Raw genomic sequence first — 21,652 nt, 5'->3', positions numbered from 1 at the left:
CATGTCAGGGTTTGATGGGTTATATAAACATGGCGACATTTTCTAAGCATGTATCCCCCTGTAAACGGAGTATGTTTTTGAAGTCTTATATCGCGCGCGTATCTCCAGACTCGGACTCAAGGCGCAGGGATTTATTTATGCCGTGTGAGATGGAATTTTTTTACACAATACATCACGCATTCACATCTACCAGCAGATCGCAACCATTTCGGTGCATATCCTACTTTTCACGGCCTATTATTCCAAGTCACACGGGTATTTTGGTGGACATGTTTTATCTATGCCTATACAATTTTGCCAGGAAAGACCCTTTTGTCAATCGTTGGATCTTTAACGTGCACACCCCAACGTAGTGTACACGAAGGGACCTTGGTTTTTCGTCTCATCCGAAAGACTAGCACTTGAACCCACCACCTAGGTTAGGAAAGGGGGGAGAAAATTGCTAACGCCCTGACCCAGGGTCGAACTCGCAACCTCTCGCTTCCGAGCGCAAGTGTGTTACCACTCAGCCACCCAGTCTTAAAACGCCAGGGGAAAAATGGCCAAACGTGTAACAACCCACTTGTGCAACAACAACAAAACCGAGTGTTCGCGGGTGTTGCAGCCCATGAATGCCAAAGAAAAAGAGATAAACCTTGGCAATCATTTGAGAAAAGTTTGTAAGCAGCAGAAGTGGTAACTCAAACAACACTGAAACTTGCCTGTCGAGATTAAGTATTATTTTGGAAGAAGAGAAAAGGTTGGTGTTTTATATATATATATATATGGGAGATTTATATAGCGCTTGACGTTCTCTAAGCGCTTTACATATTAATTTCTGCCGTGTGAGATGGAATTTTTTACACAATATATCACGCATTCACATCGGCCAGTAAATCTCAAGCCATTACGGCGAATATTTACTTTTCACGACCTATTATTCCAAGTCACACGGGTATTTGGTGGACATTTTTTATCTATGCCTATACATTTTTGCCAGGAAAGACCCTTTTGTCAATCGTGGGATCTTTAACGTGCACACCCCAATGTAGTGTACACGAAGGGACCTCGGTTTTTCATCTCATCCGAAAGACTAGCACTTGAACCCAGCACTTGAACCCACCACCTGGGCTAGGAAAGGAGGAAGAAAATTGCTTACGCCCTGACCCAGGGTCGAACTCGCAACCTCTCGCTTCCGAGGCAAGTGCACTTTACCACTCGGCCACCCTTTCCCCCTTTTGGGGTTAGTGCACACAATTTATCCCTCAGGGTTGTGTGTTGCTCTTTTTACTGGTGTAAAATGGGGCGGGGATGTGGCTCAGTCGGTAGCGCGCTGGATTTGTATCCAGTTGGTCGCTGTCAGCGTGAGTTCGTCCCCACGTTCGGCGAGAGATTTATTTCTCAGAGTCAACTTTGTGTGCAGACTCTCCTCGGTGTCCGAACACCCCCGTGTGTACACGCAAGCACAAGACCAAGTGCGCACGAAAAAGATCCTGTAATCCATGTCAGAGTTCGGTGGGTTATAGAAACACGAAAAATACCCAGCATGCTTCCTCCGAAAGCGGCGTATGGCTGCCCAAATGGCAAGGTAAAAACAGTCATACACGTAAAAGCCGTGGGAGTTTCAGCCCATGAACGAACGAACAAACAAACTGGCGTAAAACTTTTTTTGAAGTTGAATTTGTTCTCTTATTGTTCACTGGTGCATGTTACAGGAAGAATACGAACTTACGCAGCGAAAGTTCATGCGTCACATCATCAACTACGTCAGCAGCACTGACTCCCTTCCAATGCCACGCCTTGTCATACTTGACTTTGATAAACCAGGTGACTGTTATTTCTTTTTTGTCAAATTGTAGAAAGAGAAAAAGGTTTATTTAGCCTTTCATCTGGGTTATGTGTGCATGTTTGTGTGTGAAAGTCAAAATACAAGAAACATTTGAAAATGGTTGAGCTTACATATAGTTAAGTGCAGTTCAGAATATGTTAGTGAAGTTTTTGTTGTACATTGGACACACACACGCACACACACACACACACACACACACACACACACACACACACACACACACACACACACACACACACACCCACCCACGCACACACACACACACACACACACACACACACTCACTCACACACAAACACACACACACACACAAACACACACACACACACACACACACACACTCACACTCACTCTTACACCTTTTACAACCGTGCTTTCTCAGATTTTCTGTACATAATCTCTCTAAATTTACCTCCATTTTCAGACCTCTCTGTTAAGACCTATTTTTCCCATATATGACTGGGTCTTATAAAGGAATGACAGTTTATAATAACTGTTGTGGAATTGGCGTTTAGCCCCTAATTGTAGACTTAAAGGCACAGTGCAGCTCACAGCCTTCGTTTTGCGTTTTTGTTGCAGCTGAGTGCATTTACAGTTCAAAAATCCTCCTATGGTAGTAAAACAAACCCAAAACTACCCAACGACGACATCTGTGAAGCTCGACAGTTTCTTGTTCACGCGAGTGCATAAATTAACCTAGTTATTACGTTGGTGTTTGGTCGGAGTTCGATTCAACTGAGTGATTCCGGCCTCCATTTTGTTTTACACAAACTCATGATGACGTCTGACATAGTTTGCTTTAGTGACGTGTCTTTTTGTGCATGATGTGGTGATCTACCTGATCTAAATTTAGATCCAAAAATAGGCCAAGACCAGCCGGGTCCGAGTACGAAATTAATTCGTAAAAAAATCGCAGTTCTTGACTCTTTGGGTGCAAGTCAATGAAACTTGGTAGTTCTTCTAACGGATAGCTGCCTGAGGTATGACTAAAAGCCCCAGGGGTTCCGTGCACCTGGATTAGACAAGTTCAGTACCTTTAATGCCAACAGCTTGTTCCTTGTACTCCCAAGCTCTATATTTTTCACATTTGTGGTGGTCTTAAAAATAAAAGACTTGTGTAGTTATGGGTGTTGTGGAAGACTGGTATGTATTGAGTTGCTGGTTGAAGACTGTCAGTACTAACACCGTTTCTGGGTTATAGCTTTGACAGCTCGGGCTTCTCGCGGTCTTGCACCCATGGATGAGAGCGAGAGCAGTCGCCCAGTGACAGCTGCTGGCCGGCCAGGACTTCGCCCCAAAACTGCCACACGTACACGGGAAAGAATTGAGGTTTGCTCGCTTTCACTTTGTTTAATTTTTTACATTTAGTCAAGTTTTGACTAAATGTTTTAACATAGAGGGGGAATCGAGACGAGGGTCGTGGTGTATGTGTGTGTGTGTGTGTGTGTGTGTGTGTGTCTGTCTGTCTGTCTGTCTGTGCGTGTGTGTGTGTAGAGCGATTCAGAGTAAACTACTAGACCGATCTTTATGAAATTTTACATGAGAGTTCCTGGGTATGATATCCCCAAGCCGGTTTTTTCATGTTTTCGATAAATGTCTTTTATGACCTCATATCCGGCTTTTTGTAAAAGTTGAGGCGGCACTGTCACACCTTCATTTTTCAATCAAATTGATTGAAATTTTGGCCAAGCAATCTTCGACGAAGTGCGTTCAGTTTCATTCTGTGAGTTCCACAGCTTGAATAAATGTAGTAATTTCGCCTTACGCGACTTATTTTGTTTTGTTGTTGTGTGTACTCAATCTGTTGTTGGGAGAAGAAGATGAATGTTACGTAAAATTGTTTTTCTGTTGCTCAGTCTCTTCTTGGGGGAAGAAGATGAATGCTCCATTAATTGTTTTTGTTGTTGCTCAATCTGTTGTTGGAAGAAGAGGATAAATGTTACGTAGAATTGTTTTTCTGTTGTTCAGTCTCTTCTTGGGGGAAGAAGATAAATGCTACATTAATTTTTGTTGTTGTTGCTGAATCTGTTTTTGTGGAAGAAAATAAGGGTTGAATTCGTTCTGTTCTATTGCTCAATCTGTTGTGGGGAAAAGGTAAAGAACTATTAGTGAAAAGACCAAGCGCTGGTGACATTTATGTGTGTGTGCCTGCTTTGTGTTAAATGTGTGAGAGATCTACATCTGTCTGCCATTTTGCGTTTGTACATACGTTATAGCGGTACCTGTTATTTCAGGCCCTATGATAACAGGACACCTTTAAGTAAAGGATACCTTCTGTTGTCCCTTTGCTTATAAACTTGACTAAAATATACCTACCTTAAAAGGACACCTGCAGTGAATAAGAAATCTCCAATGTGCATGTTTTTCTTTTTAGAAAAAAAAGCATGGTAACGAACGGGCACTGAATAAATGACAGTGTGTTGAAGATGATGCCTCCTACTTTAAAAAAGTTATATCGGACGTCATTATTCACTTGCATTCTATATGTACGATTGCTTGGTTGAACTTGTCAGTATTATCAATATTTGTCTCAGCAGTGGGCTTCATACTTCACCCTTGTGGAACAGTATCTATTATAAATGCTTGTCTATTGTATTGAATATGTTTTTATCTGTCATATCCATTTTGCCATAATGTAACTTCAAAGCATTGCATGACAAAATGCAAAATTGCCTGAATAAAACGGTTTTGAAGAAGAACAAATATATATTTGTCTCAGCAACCAGGGGCACAACTCTTCCTTAGCCCATGAAAGGGACAAACAAAGTTATTTCCGAACATGGTCAAGTGTTTTAGAATGTCGGACTTATTACTATTGCAGCCTGTGAGTGTGAGCACACTGGATGATGTGGAGAACTGGGAGGCAGAAACCTTTTGCATCAAGCTGCTGTGTGAATGTGAAGAGGTAGGCATAAGGCAGATCAGTTACTCTCATTTCACACAATATCTGTGTAGCAACACTGATTGCTGTTAATTATCTCCTCTTTGAATTGAACATTGTTTGGACACTGTCATATGAACCATGCCCTTAATTTCTGTACATTTCTTGACCAAATGCACACAAAAAATGTGCCTGAATGAAAAATAGAAAAATAAAAATCTCTGTAGCGATTTGATTAAATTACATATTCTTACTCCGAATCACATAAAGCATTGACGCAGTCTGAGATGCTAAGGTCTGAAAAGGCTACCCGTCTTAAACAATTTTAAAGGGAAGCAACCCCACCACAAAAAGTGTAAATGGAGCCTTGGTAATGACCACAGACCCGGGGAGTTACCTCCCATTGGTGTGTACTACGTCACTACCGCTCCTCAACACAAGGTCAAGATCATACTCAACTCAACTCAACTCAACTCAACTCAACTCAACTCAAATTTTATTGGCTTCAATTTTCAAAGAAGAATTTGTCTTGCGCTTGGGAGAAAGTAAGAGTATAACATATAAAAACAGCATTCATATCACATTTCATGTATCACACACAGTAATCACTAGTATAAGCCTACAATTATCACATTTGTACCTGTATCATACATGCAAATAAATAGTATCACATTTCCACGTATCACACACAATATATACATTACATAACATACAGCAAGCTTCCATCTCCCGCCCCCCCCCCCCCCCCCCCCCTCCCACACATCCATATCCTCGCACGTGCGTCGACTCCATACGACTTTTTCAGCTCTGAGAGAAGGTTGTTGATTTTTTGGCTCTCTCGTGGCTGTGCTGTTTGGTGTTTGTTTGACACCCACCGGCCACTTACCCGTCTTACTTGCCTTCTGCTTCGTTAGTTGGTGAGCTCTTTCCTTTTGGTCATTATTTTGACAAGAATGTTGATGTAGTTGCTGACTTTTTGTCCGTTTTTGGACTTGTAAATTTTTCAGTGACTTATTGTTCGGCCGCCATTTTTGTTGGTCATCATGGCTGACAGCGATAAAATGTGGCAAGGCCGATGTAATGGTGAGGTAAACCTTACATTACCTCCTTACTTGCCTTCTGCTTAGTTAGTTGGTAAGCTCTTTCCTTTTTGGTCATTAGTTTGACAGGAATTTCGTTGTAGTTGCTGACTTTTCGTCCGTTTTGGACTTGTAAATTTCCAGTAACTTATTGTTTGGCCGCCATTTTTGTGGGTCAGCATGGCTGACAGTGATAAAACATGGCATTAGGCTTATGTCATGATCTACCAGACCATTGATAATTGTTGTTGTTTCGGACTAAGCATGTAATACCGCTATGTCCGTTACTTATTCTGCCCCAAATGAACATGTGTTTTGGGGGCAGTTAAGCATGTCTTTGACTTCTTTTTCTTCTTGCTTTCCCTCTTTTAGGCATCGGAGCATGGCGCTCTGGTGTCTATACTGCTTAGCTCTTTATTTCCAGAGTTCCGCAGTTTGGGAGAGAAGAATTGCAGCGTCCCACGCCACCCCCCGCGGGTTAGGGGGAAGAATTTACCCGATGCTCCCCAGCATGTCGTAAGAGGCGACTAACGGATTCTGTTTCTCCTTTTACCCTTGTTAAGTGTTTCTTGTATAGAATATAGTCAATTTTTGTAAAGATTTTAGTCAAGCAGTATGTAAAAAATGTTAAGTCCTTTGTACTGGAAACTTGCATTCTCCCAGTAAGGTAATATATTGTACTACGTTGCAAGCCCCTGGAGCAAATTTTTGATTAGTGCTTTTGTGAACAAGAAACAATTGATAAGTGGCTCTATCCCATCTCCCCCCTTTCACCGTCGCGATATAACCTTCGTGGTTGAAAACGACGTTAAACACCAAATAAAGAAAGAAAGAAAGCGTCCCACGCCGCCTGCCGGTGGTGTTTTCCCCCCCTTCATTGGGTGACGCTCGCCTTTTGGGGATGGCGTCGGCGACGATTTCCGGGGAGGATCTCCTTGCTTCTTTGTCTTCTGCCTCCGTGGTTGACACTGCGGTAAGTCGAACTGGTCCACCGGCCCTCGTGAGGCTGCCGGACATTCCCTGCTGGGAAACAGTTCTTTGGCGCAGGATCCCAACCCGCAAACTTCTGTTTTGAACTCCCCTATTGTCACGTAGAGGTCATAGGCGTTTTCAGAGCAAGGGCGGCTTCTGTTTCCGGTCCTCTATCTCATGTACACGCAGAGGTCTTGACTGGAGTTGACCGCGGACTGGCCTTCGGGCGCTCGGGCTTCCGGCCCCAGTCCACTTCTGTTCTGACCTCACCTTTGCCTCGTCGCGGGCATTGGCGTTTTCAGAGTAAGGGCGGTAGCCGTTTTCGGCGCTGCGCTTCCGGTTTACCGGAAGCATAGGTCCTCCATTGCAAGTACACGTTGTGGTCTTGACTGGAGTTGACCGCGGACTGGCCTACGGACGTTCGGGCTTCCGGCCCCAATCCACGCAACCTTTGCTTCCGCATTGTGCGGCTTTGTCTGTTGCGTTTCCGGCTCTGTTCGGATACACTGTTCCTCTTCCTGACACTTCCTCTCAGATGTCAGTGAGTGAGGAACAGCAGCTGGCCTACGGGCATTCAGGCTTTCAGCCTCGGCCGGGACAGTGTTGCGGCTACTGCCTATTCAGTTCTGGTGGCTTCGGATGTTACCTCCTCTTACTCTTACCCTCATACGGGAGGGGTTGAGACAGGACGGTTTCCGGGTGGACGGGTTTCCGGTTTCCGGTCATCACGTTCATTAGTCTTCCACTGGCAACTGTGACTTAGGTCCGTGTCCGTTCGCTTGGCTATTCTGATGTACAGTCTTTAGCCAGCGATCAGACATGTTCTGGATTTCCGTCGAAGCTTTTGGCTGCTCTCGAAGCTGCGACGGAGGTTACTTCCAGATACTTTCCGGAGGGTACATCGGCTTCGGCTTTGGTTGCTCAGTTGGCGATGTCGTACTTCCGTTCCGCGAAGGAGGAAGTTTCCTACTTCCGGTTCGAGAGTCACCTTCGGTGTGTACCACCTTTCGCAGGTTTTGGCTAGACCATCTCCTCCCGGAAGTGGTATCCCCAGTGTTCCGGTTCTGCTGCTCGTTCTTCACGGTTCAGTTCCGGAACACGCTCAGCCTTGGCTGGCTTCGGCTACACAGGCTTCGACTTTTGTTCCTTCTTGTCATAAGAAGTTCACTTTGCCGAAGCCGGGCGGAACTTGTTGGCATCCTTTGCTCTTCCGCGTACACCTTTCCGGTAACGCAGGAACTTCTTCCTCTGCTGGTGAAGCAGGTTTTAGAGGGACTTGGGTGTTGCGTTCCCAGACCACACCCTTGTCTCTGCGGAGGAATTTGGACGTCAGCTTTTGGAACTTGCCTCTTTCTCGGAGATGATCGTCAGAGTGCTCTCTCTCTCGCTCTCTCACTGAGTCACTGAATCCTTTCACACTTAGTGTGGATCAGGACGCTGATGACATCTCTACTCTTTTGGTCAGCCCTTGCTAGGGTGAATGAAGAGCAAATGAGGCTGTCCTCCCTTCACTACGCGCATACAGTCATGTGTCGGAGGGATGTGTTTCTCTCGCATTCTCAGTTTACTGAGCAGACTAAGAGAGACACCTTGAGAGCTTTTCCCCGTGGTAGAGGGATCTCTTTTGGACATCTGGTGTTTGATACCAGAAGGAAGGAGATCCAGTTGAACAGAGATCAGCAGTTCTCAGACTTCTCTCTGCAAGGGTTGAAGCAGAGCTAGCCTCCTCAGGAGAAGCAGGCTCAGGCCTCTGGCCAAGCTAAACCGGCAGCCATTAGCCTGTCTCTGACTGGTTCTCGAGTTTCGAGGTAAAGATCAGTGTCGGGCAGGGGGAGGGGCAGCTCTAGCAGCAAGCCTTACCCCCAATGAAGTGCTCCCGATCTCACTCTCCCCTCCGCCCTCCACTTTCGTATTGGATGGTCTCTGTACACAGCCAATGGATGGTGGGAGTGGTGAGGTCGGGCAACTTCAATCGATTTGACGGATGCATATTTTCACATTCTTATGCATCTGTCCGATCTTAACACAGCGAACAAGGTCTATCAGCTCGAGCACCCGCCGAGGTCTCTTCTGGTCGGATCTAGGGCTGGCCTCAGTCAGTGTAACAGTCGTTTTCAGTCACGGGCTGCTTCTTCTGTCGCACTTCCAGTTTTAACCGGAGAGGTTGTTCCTCTCACCGACGGTTAAGGAGGTACGTCAGGGTTTTTTGGAACAACGGCTGACCTAAGGGCATCTAGGTTTATAGCCTCAGCCTGTGCAACAGCCATTCCACCTGTTGGCCGTGGTGGTTGCTTCCTCTGTTCTTGTGGCTTCGGATTTCGACAATTCTTTCCTTATTTCTTAGGACTGGGTGGCCGAGTGGTAACGCACTTGCACTCGGAAGCGAGAGGTTGCGAGTTCGACCCTGGGTCAGGGTGTTAGCAATTTTCTCCCCTCTTTCCTAACCTAGGTGGTGGGTTCAAGTGCTAGTCTTTCGGATGAGACGAAAAACCGAGGTCTCTTCGTGTACACTACATTGGGGTGTGCACGTTAAAGATCCCACGATTGACAAAAGGGTCTTTCCTGGCAAAATTGTATAGGCATAGATAAAAATGTCCACCAAAATACCCGTGTGACTTGGAATAATAGGCCGTGAAAAGTAGGATACGCGCCGATATGGCTGCGATCTGCTGGCCGATGTGAATGCGTGATGTATTGTGTAAAAAAAAATTCCATCTCACACGGCATAAATAAATCCCTGCGCCTGGAATATGTGCGCAATATAAATTGCATAAAATAAAAATAAATTTTTTTTTTTTTTTAAAAATCCCTGCGCTTAGGACTGTACCCACGGAATACGCGCGATATAAGCCTCATATTGATTGATTGATTGATTTCTCTTCCTATGCAGGAGATGAGGCAGGACGATTTCCGTTTGGGTGGGGTTTCTGTCTTCACGTTACCCCGTTCACCCTTTTTTTTGCCACAAGCAACTGGACTATGGTCCTTGTTTGTCTTTCGCTGAGTCGGACTCTGTCTTTCTCTCTGGTGTTTCGTCCAAACTTAAGGTGCGCTTGAGTTGGCCTCGGAGGTAACATACAGATTTTCCTGAGGGGGCATTGTCTTTGGCAATGTATGTTTGAGGAGTCATCCTTTGTGGCTTACCACCTCTCTCAGGTTTGGCTAGTCCTCTCCTTCGGGCAGAGGGTTAGCTAATGTTCCGGTTCTTTGCTGTGGGCTCATAGCCCAGCATCTTATTTGGCAACCGAAACTTTCGTTTCGTACTTGTACATGTGTACTGTGGGTACTTCGGAACAATGGCTGTCCTACGGGCATCACGGCTCTCAGCCTTGGCCATGGCCTGTGCAATAGTCTCCTGTCTGTCGCTGTTTGATTATGGCGTTTTTGGTTCCTGTGACTTCGATTTCGACTCTTTCTTTCTTCACATTCATCCTAGATGGGGTGAGTCAGGACGACTTCCGTTAGGTCGGGTTTCCTTTTACAGTCACCCTTCTACCACAGGCAACTTTGACTACGGCGTTTGCGCGTTTTTGGGTTTTTCGCCCAAGCTCAGGAAGGCTCTTGATTTGGCCGCGAAGGCTGAACTGCGGACACTATGGCTTTTAGCCATTTTGTTCATGGTCACCGGTCACACCAGGCTTCGACCACTGTGACTTCCGCACTTCCGGTTGCTTACGCACAATCGTAAGTCGCTGCTTCCTCGTACTATCTCTCTCTGCTTTCGCAGGGACTGGTAGAGGATAACTGGCGACCATCTCTTTTGAGGGCAGCTAGACTGCTGGTTACGGCACCCTTCTCAAGCATGCTTTATGGGTGACGATGTCAGTTTCTTTCTTTGGTGTTTTTTCTGTCACTACCCAGGAGACTATGTTTCTTGTCTTGGTTAGACTTGGACTCTAATGCAGGGAAGCAGTACAGCGTGCATTGGAGGGTGAGCGTTTCTTCACGTTCTTGGAATTTTAGGAACGTTTTTTGCTCTTTTTTGAGCTTTTCCCATCGAGTTGGACTCTGGTATCTTGTACTCAGGCGTCTCTCTCGCTCATTGTGTGGAGATCGGTCACTCTTCTCTTGAGCTGACTTCTATCTCACAGGCCTTTTTGGTCTTCACTCCATCCCAAGGTTTGCATACTTTGGCATGATTGTCTTACGGTCACCTCGAGGGTTCGTCCTACTCAGCACTGAGTGGACAACGTTATGCACGGATCGTTCCAGGGCATTGGCATTTCCTTCCAATAGAAAGGGGGGGGCAGCTTCTTTTTCCCCTCGACTCGGCTCGGGTTCATTAAATCCAGGGCTTGGGTCTCTTCCTGGGCCGTTTTACGGTCCGGGAGATTGGGTGAAGTGCTGGGCACAGCTTACTGGCTCTCTGAAGTTGTCTTTAGCAAGTTTTGCCTGAGAGACATCGCGGCTGTCAATCAGGACGTTTCTCGGGTCCCTTCCTGGCTTGTTGGCAGCGGGCCAGTTCCTGGCAAGGGTTTTAGAGTGAGTTAGATTTTTTCTTTCCCACCGGGCCCTTCCTGACTTGTTGGCAGCGGGCCAGTTTCTGGCAAGGATTTTTAGAGTGAGTTAGATTTTTCTTTCCCACCGCCTTGTTGAAGCTATCGGCTTTATGTGATTCGGAGTAAGAATATGTAATTTAATCGAAAATTTTAAAAATAAATTTTCATTTGATTAATATACTTACCCGAATCACATAGTTTATGCCCTCCCACCAACCCCGCTTATGGTTTTTTAGTTTCTTTAAAGCCGTATGATCTTGACCACGTGTTGAGGAGCGGTAGTGACGTAGTACACACCAATGGGAGGTAACTCCCCGGGTCTGTGGTCATTACCAAGGCTCCATTTACACTGTTTGTGGTGGGGTTGCTTCCCTTTAAAATTGTTTAAGACGGGTAGCCTTTTCAGACCTTAGCATCTCAGACTGCGTCAATGCTAAATGTGATTCGGGTAAGTATATTAATCAAATGAAAATTTATGTTTAAAATTTTTGATTTTAGATTCTGTGCATTCAGTTACACCAGTAAACCAGATATATTGCTGGATGAGGTCAGCTGGCTCCTTCATGCTGTTTGAAGTATGTACGCCCCAATTGTCTCATTATTATTTTCTGCCCTTTTCAAAGACCACAAGGTTGAAGTACAAAACCTAGTGAATAATTCCTTTTGTCTATGATTAAAAGTACCAATAATTAATTGATTCTTGATTTGATGTTAGCATGAGTCTTTGTTTTGGATTTTTATTTAAACTTGTTGTGTTTTTGCAGGGCTGGCACATGTTACCAATGTCTTTCCCTATCAAGCTGGACGATGAGTTCATGCCGCTGATCAGACGATGTTCAGCGTATCTGGCACGACTGTACGCCATCTTGCAGCAGTCCTCCGTACAGCTCAACTGTTTTGCCGGAAAACGAGGCAAGAAGTACCGCGAGTGGATTGAGGAGGTGGGTCTTCTTTCATCTTTCCTGGTTTCTTTACAAAGAATAAACAGACTTTAAGAGAAAGAGGTGGGGGGGGGGGGGTGTTCACATTGTGTGCACACATTTTGACATGTTTTATGTGTGACATGTATTGTTCAGAGGGGGGGTAGAGTGAGTGAGGAGGTATTTACGCTGAAGAACTGGTCAAGTTGCCAGTGGGATGGCGGAGGGGGTAACTGTTCTCTGTTCCTTTCTGTCCTTATCTAGCCCTTGAAGGATTGACCAATTTATTTTTTTAAATTTCCTTCTGTCTTTTGTCTTATTGTTTTGGGTTATCTGAATGTAAATGATATGTTATAGAAGCCTAAGAACGCAACATACACAACGAGGACAGTGTGCAGATTTGCGGTCAACTTATATACACTGGCGGCTGTTTGTTCAGGGACTTCTTGATATATTCTTTATGCATTGTAATTTTGAAGGCTCTCCGGGATGTTACCAGTGTAACCCATGCTGTGTTTTTGTGTGGTGCACAGAACTCGACGGAGAACCCCAATTTCATTGAAGCGTTCAGCGCCATCAGACTGCGACTGGCAGAGAACAAGGAGGCTGACACGTTCATGGATCAACTCTGCAGGTAGGAGGACTTGTCTGTGTCCCTTTAAGATACCCCCTCTTTCAACCACCCCAAATCTAAGAAAATCATGTCTTAAAGGTGAAGGGGTCTTACAGGGGAGGTCAGTTTACGGATAGAATGAAAAGAAAGTCTTAAAAGATGTGGTCTTCAAAAGGGGGAAGTCTGAAATTGAGGGGGGGGGGGGGGGGCGGGGGAGGGTAATTGTGCTTCATTAAACAGTTTGTCTTTGTGTGCCCCGATGGAAAGGGGATGTGCAAATGTCAAGTCTGTCTTCCTTATACCTGCCTTCCTGTCTCTCTTCCAACAAATACAGACACTATGAAGAGCAAGTCGGAAAAAAATTGAGGTTTTAAAGTAGAGGGAGTCTTTAAAATGGAAGTTCTTAACACAGAGGTTACACAGTAGTACTTTTCAGTCTACTGAACACACAAAGCAAAAGAGCAGATTATTGAGAGAGAAAAAAATAAAAAAAGGACAACAGATATAATACAATTGAGTTTTTGCTTCAATGCTGTGTGTTTGTCCCCAGGTGTCACCTTCCGAGCGGCAAAACTTACTGGCTGTGCGCCAAGCACCAGGACGGTCCTCGCATCACCAAGCTGACCACGGAGTCGGCCACGCGAGACGAGGTGCGCCGCGTCCTATTTGAGGAGGACATCATGCTTAAAGAGCTGATGGAGGCGTCGCCATTGTACAAGAGTCGCAAAGCTCAGAACAGCATGGGCAGCTCCATCGTTCTGCCCGCCAAAGGTATGAACAAAGGTTTGGTCGTAATTGTACCAAGTACACAGAGTACAGTGAAACACCAAGTACAGTAGAACCAAAATCGGGTAAATTTGCAAACTGGTAGAACAGATATTTTTACAAAAAGTAAAGTCTTGAAAGCTGGAGGTCTGATAAAGAGGGTTCCATTGCAGCAGGTAGGGAGCATTAAACAAGGAGTCTGATGGAGAGAAAAAAATTGAAATAAATTAATGAAATAAAAAAATTAGGTAAAACATAGATAAACATGCATTTTAAGAAGCAAGATATCGCCTGGGAAATCGTGTGACCTTGTAAGTGACTTGGCGCCAAGAAGCACTTACCAGGTCCCACGATTTCACCGACGATATGCTGGACTGCTGTTAATTTATATTTCACTCGGTGACAACGTAAAAAATTGCTATTTAGTGTTCATTCTGCATTAAAACAAGATTGTGTAAGTTTGATACCGAAACCAGGTCAGTAGCCCATGCAGAAAGTGTTGTTACCTCAGAGACAGTGTGCTTATCAATCAGCCACAAGCCTTCACATAAAGTCCCTGTAATTTTTTCTTTGCAAAGGTTTGAGGTTTTCTAATTGGTTTATATGTGAACAAAACACCTCCTGCCATTGTTCAAGGCTTTCACAGAGAAAGGTAATGCAGAGAAAGAAAATCGCAGACAAATCTCATGAGGGTATCATGTGACGGTGTTTTGGTTTTTTTGCAGTTGCTAATGCTATCAACAAGACCAAGGAGAAAATAGGCAAGATTGCCACTCAAGCCTCATACAAAGGAGCACCACAGAACGGTGAGGCTGACACCGCCAAGGCCACCCCCACCCCCACCCCTTCAGAGTCTTCAAAGTCCAGCAAAAAGGATCTGCAGAGGCAGAGGTCGACGACGATGAAGGTCGCAGGTACAGTGGCCGATGCTGTGGCGTCTTCTTCACAGAAGAGGGATGAGGCAAAGAAGAATGGAAAAGACGAGGGGAATGGCAAGAGCAAGGCTTGTGCTTTGATGTGAGCCTACGGTTCTGGCAACAAAGCTGTGGTCTGTAGTAGATTACTTTTCTCCTGCAAAAGAAAGACAATTCCACTGTTGTTAGACCAGCAGTTTAGATGATGCTGTTCTGTAGATGAAAGAAATGCTCATTTGATAAGGTCTGAATCAAAAATCTCAGTTGATTACTTCCATCGACTGATTTGCTCGTGAAGCACTGTGCTTTGACTTTAGCACAATTAAGGGATTTGTTTTGCCCCTCCTTTAAGGCCTAAATCAAAAAGCTAAGTTGAATATTTCAATTGTCTGATGTGTTTGTGAAGCACCATGCTTTGAATTTAGCACATGAAATCTGTTTTGCCCCTCCTTTAAGGCCTAAATCAAAAAGCTAAGTTGAATATTTCAATTGTTTGATGTGTTTGTGAAGCACCATGCTTTGAATTTAGCACATGAAATCTGTTTTGCTGCTGCTTTAAGGTCTAAATCAAAAAGCATAGTTGATTATCTTTATTGCCTGACTTGCTTGTAAAACGTTGTGCTTTGGGTTAGGCACAAACTAGAATCTGTAATACGGATGACTGTTTGTGTCACCAATGCTTACTGACTGTCTCTGATCACTAATGATCATCATTGTGATATGTAAATACAGCATTCTGTGATAATCGTTTTTTGTGTTGTTTTTTTAACTTGAATTTATGCCTCTTGATTCCCATGGGAACATAGGGCTGCAGCAGATAACCAGTTACTTTTTTTTTCTCTGTTTTTTTATGATAACCTTTTTGCATTTTAATATGGCTGATTCCAGATGCTGATGCGGTAATTATATGAGACGATTTACAGTGTCATGATGCTCATCCTCTTCATTTTTGTTTGTGTTTATTTTTCATGTTATCAAAGTTAACGCCATATGTACTCGATGACTATACACGCTAATTGCTTTACCAACAGCTGGAGACATGCTAAATTAAGTTCCCTGCAAAATATTGTGGTCTAGGACCCCTTCAATGTTGAGATATGTTAATTTTCATTTTGATCTGGACCGTCCTATTTATAGATTTGGCAACACATGTAACGTTGATGCAAGGGAGCTAACACCGCGGCTTTGTTGACATCCTCACTTTTTCAGAGGCTAGAACAAGCTGTAATGCATGTATTATGGTCCGCGCATGGTGACATATCGTCATTATATGGTCTTATGGTGCGTTTGACATCGATTATGGGCAAACTACACTTTGTAAACACGGGAGTGCGTACATATGCCTTTAACGTAATGTCAACTTTTTATGTTATAACATGGTAATGATAATAGTATGATGTTATAATAATTATTTTGATTCACAGTGTTGTATGGTTAACAGATGATTTCCAATGTGTAATGACTTATTAGTAATCTGCTAATTCTCTTTTCTTTTTTTCTTATGACTACTTCCCGTGTTATCACAAGTTTTCTCAATTATGTATTGTTATGATAATAAGATTGATTCAAAGTGTCATGATTTACAGATGAGATTCGATACTTCTTGGCTTGTCAGTAACCTGCTCATTCTATTCTCTCTTTCTTATGTGTATTTTTTATGTTATCGCAGATTATGTGAATTATGTATATTAGGATACACGTTTTAACGTTGATTTCTCTTCTTTCTCATTTGCTATAACATTGTTTCAAAGTGTCACAATTATGATTAATAGGTGATTTTTAATATGTGGCTTATCAGTGACCTGCTCATTCTATTCTCTCTTTTTATGTGCCCTTTTCCTGTTATCACAAGGTATGTCAATTATGTTTATCATTATGATAATATAATAACTGACATGATACTTTAATGTATAATGCATGATTCACAGTGACCTTGCTATGAATTACAAATAATTTGCTCATATTGTTGTTGTTTTTGTCAATTTAAAAATGATAAAATGTATTTGTGCAATACTGTAAAGAATCTATTAAAAAGACCAAGAAAAAAACTCACACAGCTATCTGTGTCTGTAATGAAATTGAGACCATAGCAGGTCACTTGGTATGTATTCATCGATTCACTGTGGATATTTGATGACATGTATTTGAATAATCTTTTCATTGTTTTTGTTTGTTTATTTTTATGAACATTTTTTTTTTATTACACAGACAATGTAATTTTTAAAGAAATTTTTTTTTTTTATTAATTTCATTTTTTTCCATACCATCCTGACGAAGGCAGTTACATGGTGAAATATTGATTTAAACGTATCTAACCTGGTTACTGGTGTGTTGTATTTTTATTTGTATGTACACTGTAAATTTGTTTTCTTAAGTGGTCAGACTCCCTACTTGCTGCTTTTCTGTGCTACAGTAGCCATTGATCTGATGTCTCAGATTAATTAAAATAATTAATTGCATGATTAATTACATTAATGAAAATGATTGTCTCAGTCTCTTCTGAACGAGCTTCTGGACAATTTGTCAGACAAGTTTATTTTCTGTATTATAAGTGTACATCTGTCTGTCCACTTAAAAGACTGCTGGTTCGAAGATGAGTGACCATAACGTTTTGTTTTGTCACAACTAAGGATTCCTATAACATACATCCTTTTCTATTTTTTTATTAATTAATCTGATGTTTATACTATGTACTGTACACGACTCCGTCCTTTGCCAGGATTGTTTAGGCCAAAAAGAAAAATATGTCTGTTTCCGGTAACCCGACCGACCCAATTTTTGAGCGCCGACCCTAAAGGTTTTTTTCGCTTTTCGTACAAAAATAAAAAATAAAAAATAAAATATGAAGTCAAGTATACTTTATTTAGTTTCAATATATCTAGGTCAAAAACATGTGCTAAATAATTGTAAGTAAACTAAGGAAGTGTTTAAAATAAATAAATAAACACGTAAAAAGACGTTAACAAAACGTAAGAAAAAAAAATAAAAAAAAACCGACCGACCGACCGACCCTATTTTTTTTGGCGATGTTACCGGAAACAGACATATTTTTCTTTTTGGCCTTATCTCAAGGTGCTTCTATAATTGTTTTCTGTTCTTTGTTTCGGGTTTTCTTTCTTTCTTTCTTACTTAGTTGACCTTCTTCTGCGTGTACTCTTGCTGATGGCTTCTTTTTTGTCTGCTTTCAAATGTCTCTTCCATGTTTTTGGAAAACAAATTTTTTTCTCCTTGTCTCTATTGTTGCAGTACCAAAAAAAATGGCTTCAACTCAGGTCCAGAATATTGATGACCTATGTTTTTAATTATTCATAGTCTTAACTGCTTGTTATAAAATTGTTTTACTAGAATACCTCGGGGGTGTTTTACAAAGTGCTTGGCTTAATACCTCTGTGTCTTGCTCCCAACAACAGCATAATATTGTCCCAGGCATTTTTGACAAGGGGGACTACTGCATTGCCGTGTCTGAGCTGCTGTACTGAGTAATCTCCCTTGTCACACATTATTGTTGCTCACACATTATTTTTACAATGTTGTATTTGTTTTATCCAAATTGTATTACATGTACACTGAACACTTTCTTTTTGTATTTTGTGTTCCTCAAAGGGAAGGAAAGTTTGTGTTTAGACTGAGGCTGGTTATTTCTCATGCCTAATAATAAGTCGACTTCTAACCCATGTGCAGAACAGCGTCAAAGAATGTTAAAGATGTGGTTTTGTTGTTGTAAATCCTATGTTTGAATTATTGATACAGAGGATTAGCAGGTGTTCACTTCTAAGCAGAAGACATCCGTTCTGTCTCTGTTTTTCTCATACCAAAAGATGTGATACTTAATGTGCATATATTGGTTTTTGTTTAACATGCATAGCTTGTCTTTTCTGCCTAACATTTAAACCAAGGGCACAGTAGCTAGTTTTCTGAAAACAATATTATCTGTGATTTTTTTCTTTATACATGTATTTACTTTTTAAGGTACAATTTTATTTGTACACAAGGTGAAGGGTACGACACGTTTGATATTGCATGTGTGGAATATTTGTAATCTGCTTATCTTGTCTGAAACAATATGACAGAATGTATGTACACATTTTAAATGTTGTCTTATTCATTAATGTCACACTTTTTTCTTTTCTTTTTTTAAATTGAGGTACACTGAACATGTACACCATACTTTGGTTTATTGTGTACCCACCGAGGGGAACAAAAGTTGTTGCCATTTATTAAGAAGGTTTGTTATTTTTTATGCATGATCCTTGGCTGGTTTCTATGTTGGCACATTTGTTTTATTTAGCTAGCCGGATGAGATATCATATAACTATTAATGTTAATCAAACCTGGTTTCCTGATGTGTCCTCTCTTTTTTAAGCTATTTAATGTATGTTTGGAACTTTCAATCTGCTGTCCTCATCCAAAATAGGGACTTTGTGAATGTTTTATTAGATTTGTTGTTTATGAATACACATGCACCATTGCTCTCTTGGACCTTGTCCAAAATAGGTACGGAATTTATCAAGAGGGAACTTTGTGAATGTTTTATTGGATTTGTTGTTTATGAATACATGTATACTTGCACCATTGCTCTCTTGGTTCCATGGCATTCTAACAGCAGGGGGACCAGCTCAGTGGGTAATCGAGACTGTTGTGATATGCTGCTTCTTTGATCTCCTTTCAGTTTCACATCTGTGATGGTTTTGCATAAAGCTGTTTTGCTTTGATACTGTTGATATCTTCTTCTTCTTCCTTTTTATTCATGGGCTGAAGCTCCCACATTCACTCATGTTTTTGCACGAGTGGGTTTTTACCTTTATGACCGTTTTTACCCCGCAATTCAGGCAGCCATACACCGCTTTCGGGGGACTGTTGATATATAGGCCTTGGTTGTCATAGCAGTAATGGTTAAATTGCTCAACACTTTTTTCGATATTATAATGTTGACATGAACATTTTCTTGAATATACTCTGTGTGTATCCGTCCCAATCTAAACAGATTGTCTTTTTTTATGGTTTTTATGTTCTGTGTGATATGGCCCTTTATTTTTCTGCCCAAATACTACAGCTTTCTAAGAGGTGAAGGGTTTTTAGCTATGCATAGATAGTTACCTTAAAGTTCTGATGATTCCAATACTATACATGTACTTGCTTCTGTATCATACACAAATCGCTCTTTATAAGTTAAGTGTACACAGAGATTGTAAGCACTGTACCAATATTCAATCAATCAATCAATATGAGGCTTATATCGCGGGTATTCCGTGGGTACAGTTGTAAGCGCAGGGATTTAAAAAAAAATTTTATGCAAGGCGCAGGGATTTATTTATGCCGTGTGAGATGGAATGTTTTACACAATACATCACACATTCACATCGGCCAGCAGATCGCAGCCATTTCGGCGCATATCCTACTTTTCACGGCCTATTATTCCAAGTCACACGGGTATTTTGGTGGACATTTTTATCTACGCCTATACAATTTTGCCAGGAAAGACCCTTTTGTCCATCGTGGGATCTTTAACGTGCACACCCAAATGTAGTGTACACGAAGGGACCTCGGTTTTTCGTCTCATCCGAAAGACTAGCACTTGAACCCACCACCTAGCTAGGTTAGGAAAGGGGGGAGAAAATTGCTAACACCCTGACCCAGGGTCGAACTCGCAACCTCTCGCTTCCGTTACCACTCGGCCACCCAGTCCTTATTGTTTGTAATGCAGCAGATAATCCTTGCCTTAATTGTCATTTGCAGTTGTATACATGGGTTCCTTTTTATTGAGTCACTTGAGAAAAAGTGACTCTATGTAATCGGTCAGTGTTAGTCTGTCCGGCCAGCCGGCCGGCCGTCCGTCCGGCCGGCCGTCCGGCCGGCCGTAGACACCACCATAACGTTGGACTTTTCTCGGAAACTATCAAAGCGATCGGGCTCATATTTTGTTTAGTCGTGACCTCCAATGACCTCTACACTTTAACGATGGTTTCGTTGACCTTTGACCTTTTTCAAGGTCACAGGTCAGCGTCAAAGGAAAAATTAGACATTTTATATCTTTTCTCGGAAACTATCAAAGCGATCGGGCTCATATTTTGTTTAGTCGTGACCTCCAATGACCTCTACACTTTAACGATGGTTTCGTTGACCTTTGACCTTTTTCAAGGTCACAGGTCAGCGTCAAAGGAAAAATTAGACATTTTATATCTTTGACAAAGTTCATCGGATGTGATTGAAACTTTGTAGGATTATTCTTTACATCAAAGTATTTACATCTGTAGCCTTTTACGAACGTTATCAGAAAAACAAGGGAGATAACTAACCTTTTCTGTTCGGCAACACACAACTTAACGTTGGGCTTTTCTCGGAAACTATAAAAGTGACCGGGCTCAAATTTTATGTGAACGTGACTCATTGTGTTGTGAATAGCAATTTCTTCCTGTCCATCTGATGCCTCATATAATATTCAGAACTGCGAAAGTGACTCGATCGAGCGTTTGCTCTTCTTGTTTCTGAATGTTTTATCACAATATTTGAATTTACTTTTATCACTGTATAGCTGTTTGACGTTTCTGTGTAACAGCAGATGATCACATATAGTTATTTTAATAGTTGTGAATATTATGTAAACAGCTATGACAATTTTAAATAATGGCATTCTACACACACTACCACCCCCTCCCCCCCATTTTAAGAAAACTTTGCTTTTCCAGATTGTCTGTCCATAACCTCTGTAAAAGTACCTCCAGTAACTCCCTCCTTTTTAGGACCTGACTTTTTCAGATTTGTGTGTGTCTTAAAAGAAAGGTTCCAGTGTACCAGGTAAAATCCTGGAAGGATGTGTGGTGATTAACAAGATAACAGTAAGGAAGGTATTGTTGATACAGCATTCCCTCTCATGAACGGACACCCTTGGGCCATAGCAGAACTGTCCGCACATTGCAGGTGTCCGGTCACGGGAGGGGTGACCACACCACCCCCTCCCCCATACACTCACAGAGACACACAAACAACAGGATTGAGTCTATGCTAATCACTTTTTGTGGCTACTAAACAATAACGGCTGTGATCTTTGTACCAAGAGCCGGACTGCTCTGTTATCGATTTTGTTGTGGTAAAAATTTGAGATGGTCTGTCCGTACATGGGAGGTATGACCTGCTGTTGGGACCGAAATTGAGTGTCCGCGTCCACGTTTTGCAGGTGTCCG

At 42.3% G+C, this 21,652-nt stretch overlaps 1 protein-coding gene across 1 annotated transcript in view; it reads left to right on the top strand.

The window, feature by feature from the left end:
• The window catches only part of LOC138967991 (uncharacterized), a 137,391-nt gene extending 117,165 nt beyond the window's left edge, over positions 1–20,226 (top strand). Inside the window, exons 73-79 of the mRNA XM_070340552.1 lie at positions 1,695–1,806; positions 3,030–3,157; positions 4,650–4,733; positions 12,024–12,200; positions 12,713–12,813; positions 13,343–13,563; positions 14,283–20,226. Of these exons, the coding sequence (XP_070196653.1) occupies positions 1,695–1,806; positions 3,030–3,157; positions 4,650–4,733; positions 12,024–12,200; positions 12,713–12,813; positions 13,343–13,563; positions 14,283–14,578 (1,119 nt within the window). The 3' untranslated portion in view covers positions 14,579–20,226. The remainder of the gene's footprint in view (positions 1–1,694; positions 1,807–3,029; positions 3,158–4,649; positions 4,734–12,023; positions 12,201–12,712; positions 12,814–13,342; positions 13,564–14,282) is intronic.
• Positions 20,227–21,652: the final 1,426 nt, after the last annotated feature.

The sequence above is a fragment of the Littorina saxatilis genome, linkage group LG6 (assembly GCF_037325665.1).
Source record: "Littorina saxatilis isolate snail1 linkage group LG6, US_GU_Lsax_2.0, whole genome shotgun sequence".
NCBI classification, from domain to species: Eukaryota; Metazoa; Mollusca; class Gastropoda; order Littorinimorpha; family Littorinidae; genus Littorina; species Littorina saxatilis.
The sequence above is the reverse complement of the archived record's forward strand: the minus strand, read 5'-3'. Positions and strand labels throughout refer to the sequence as shown.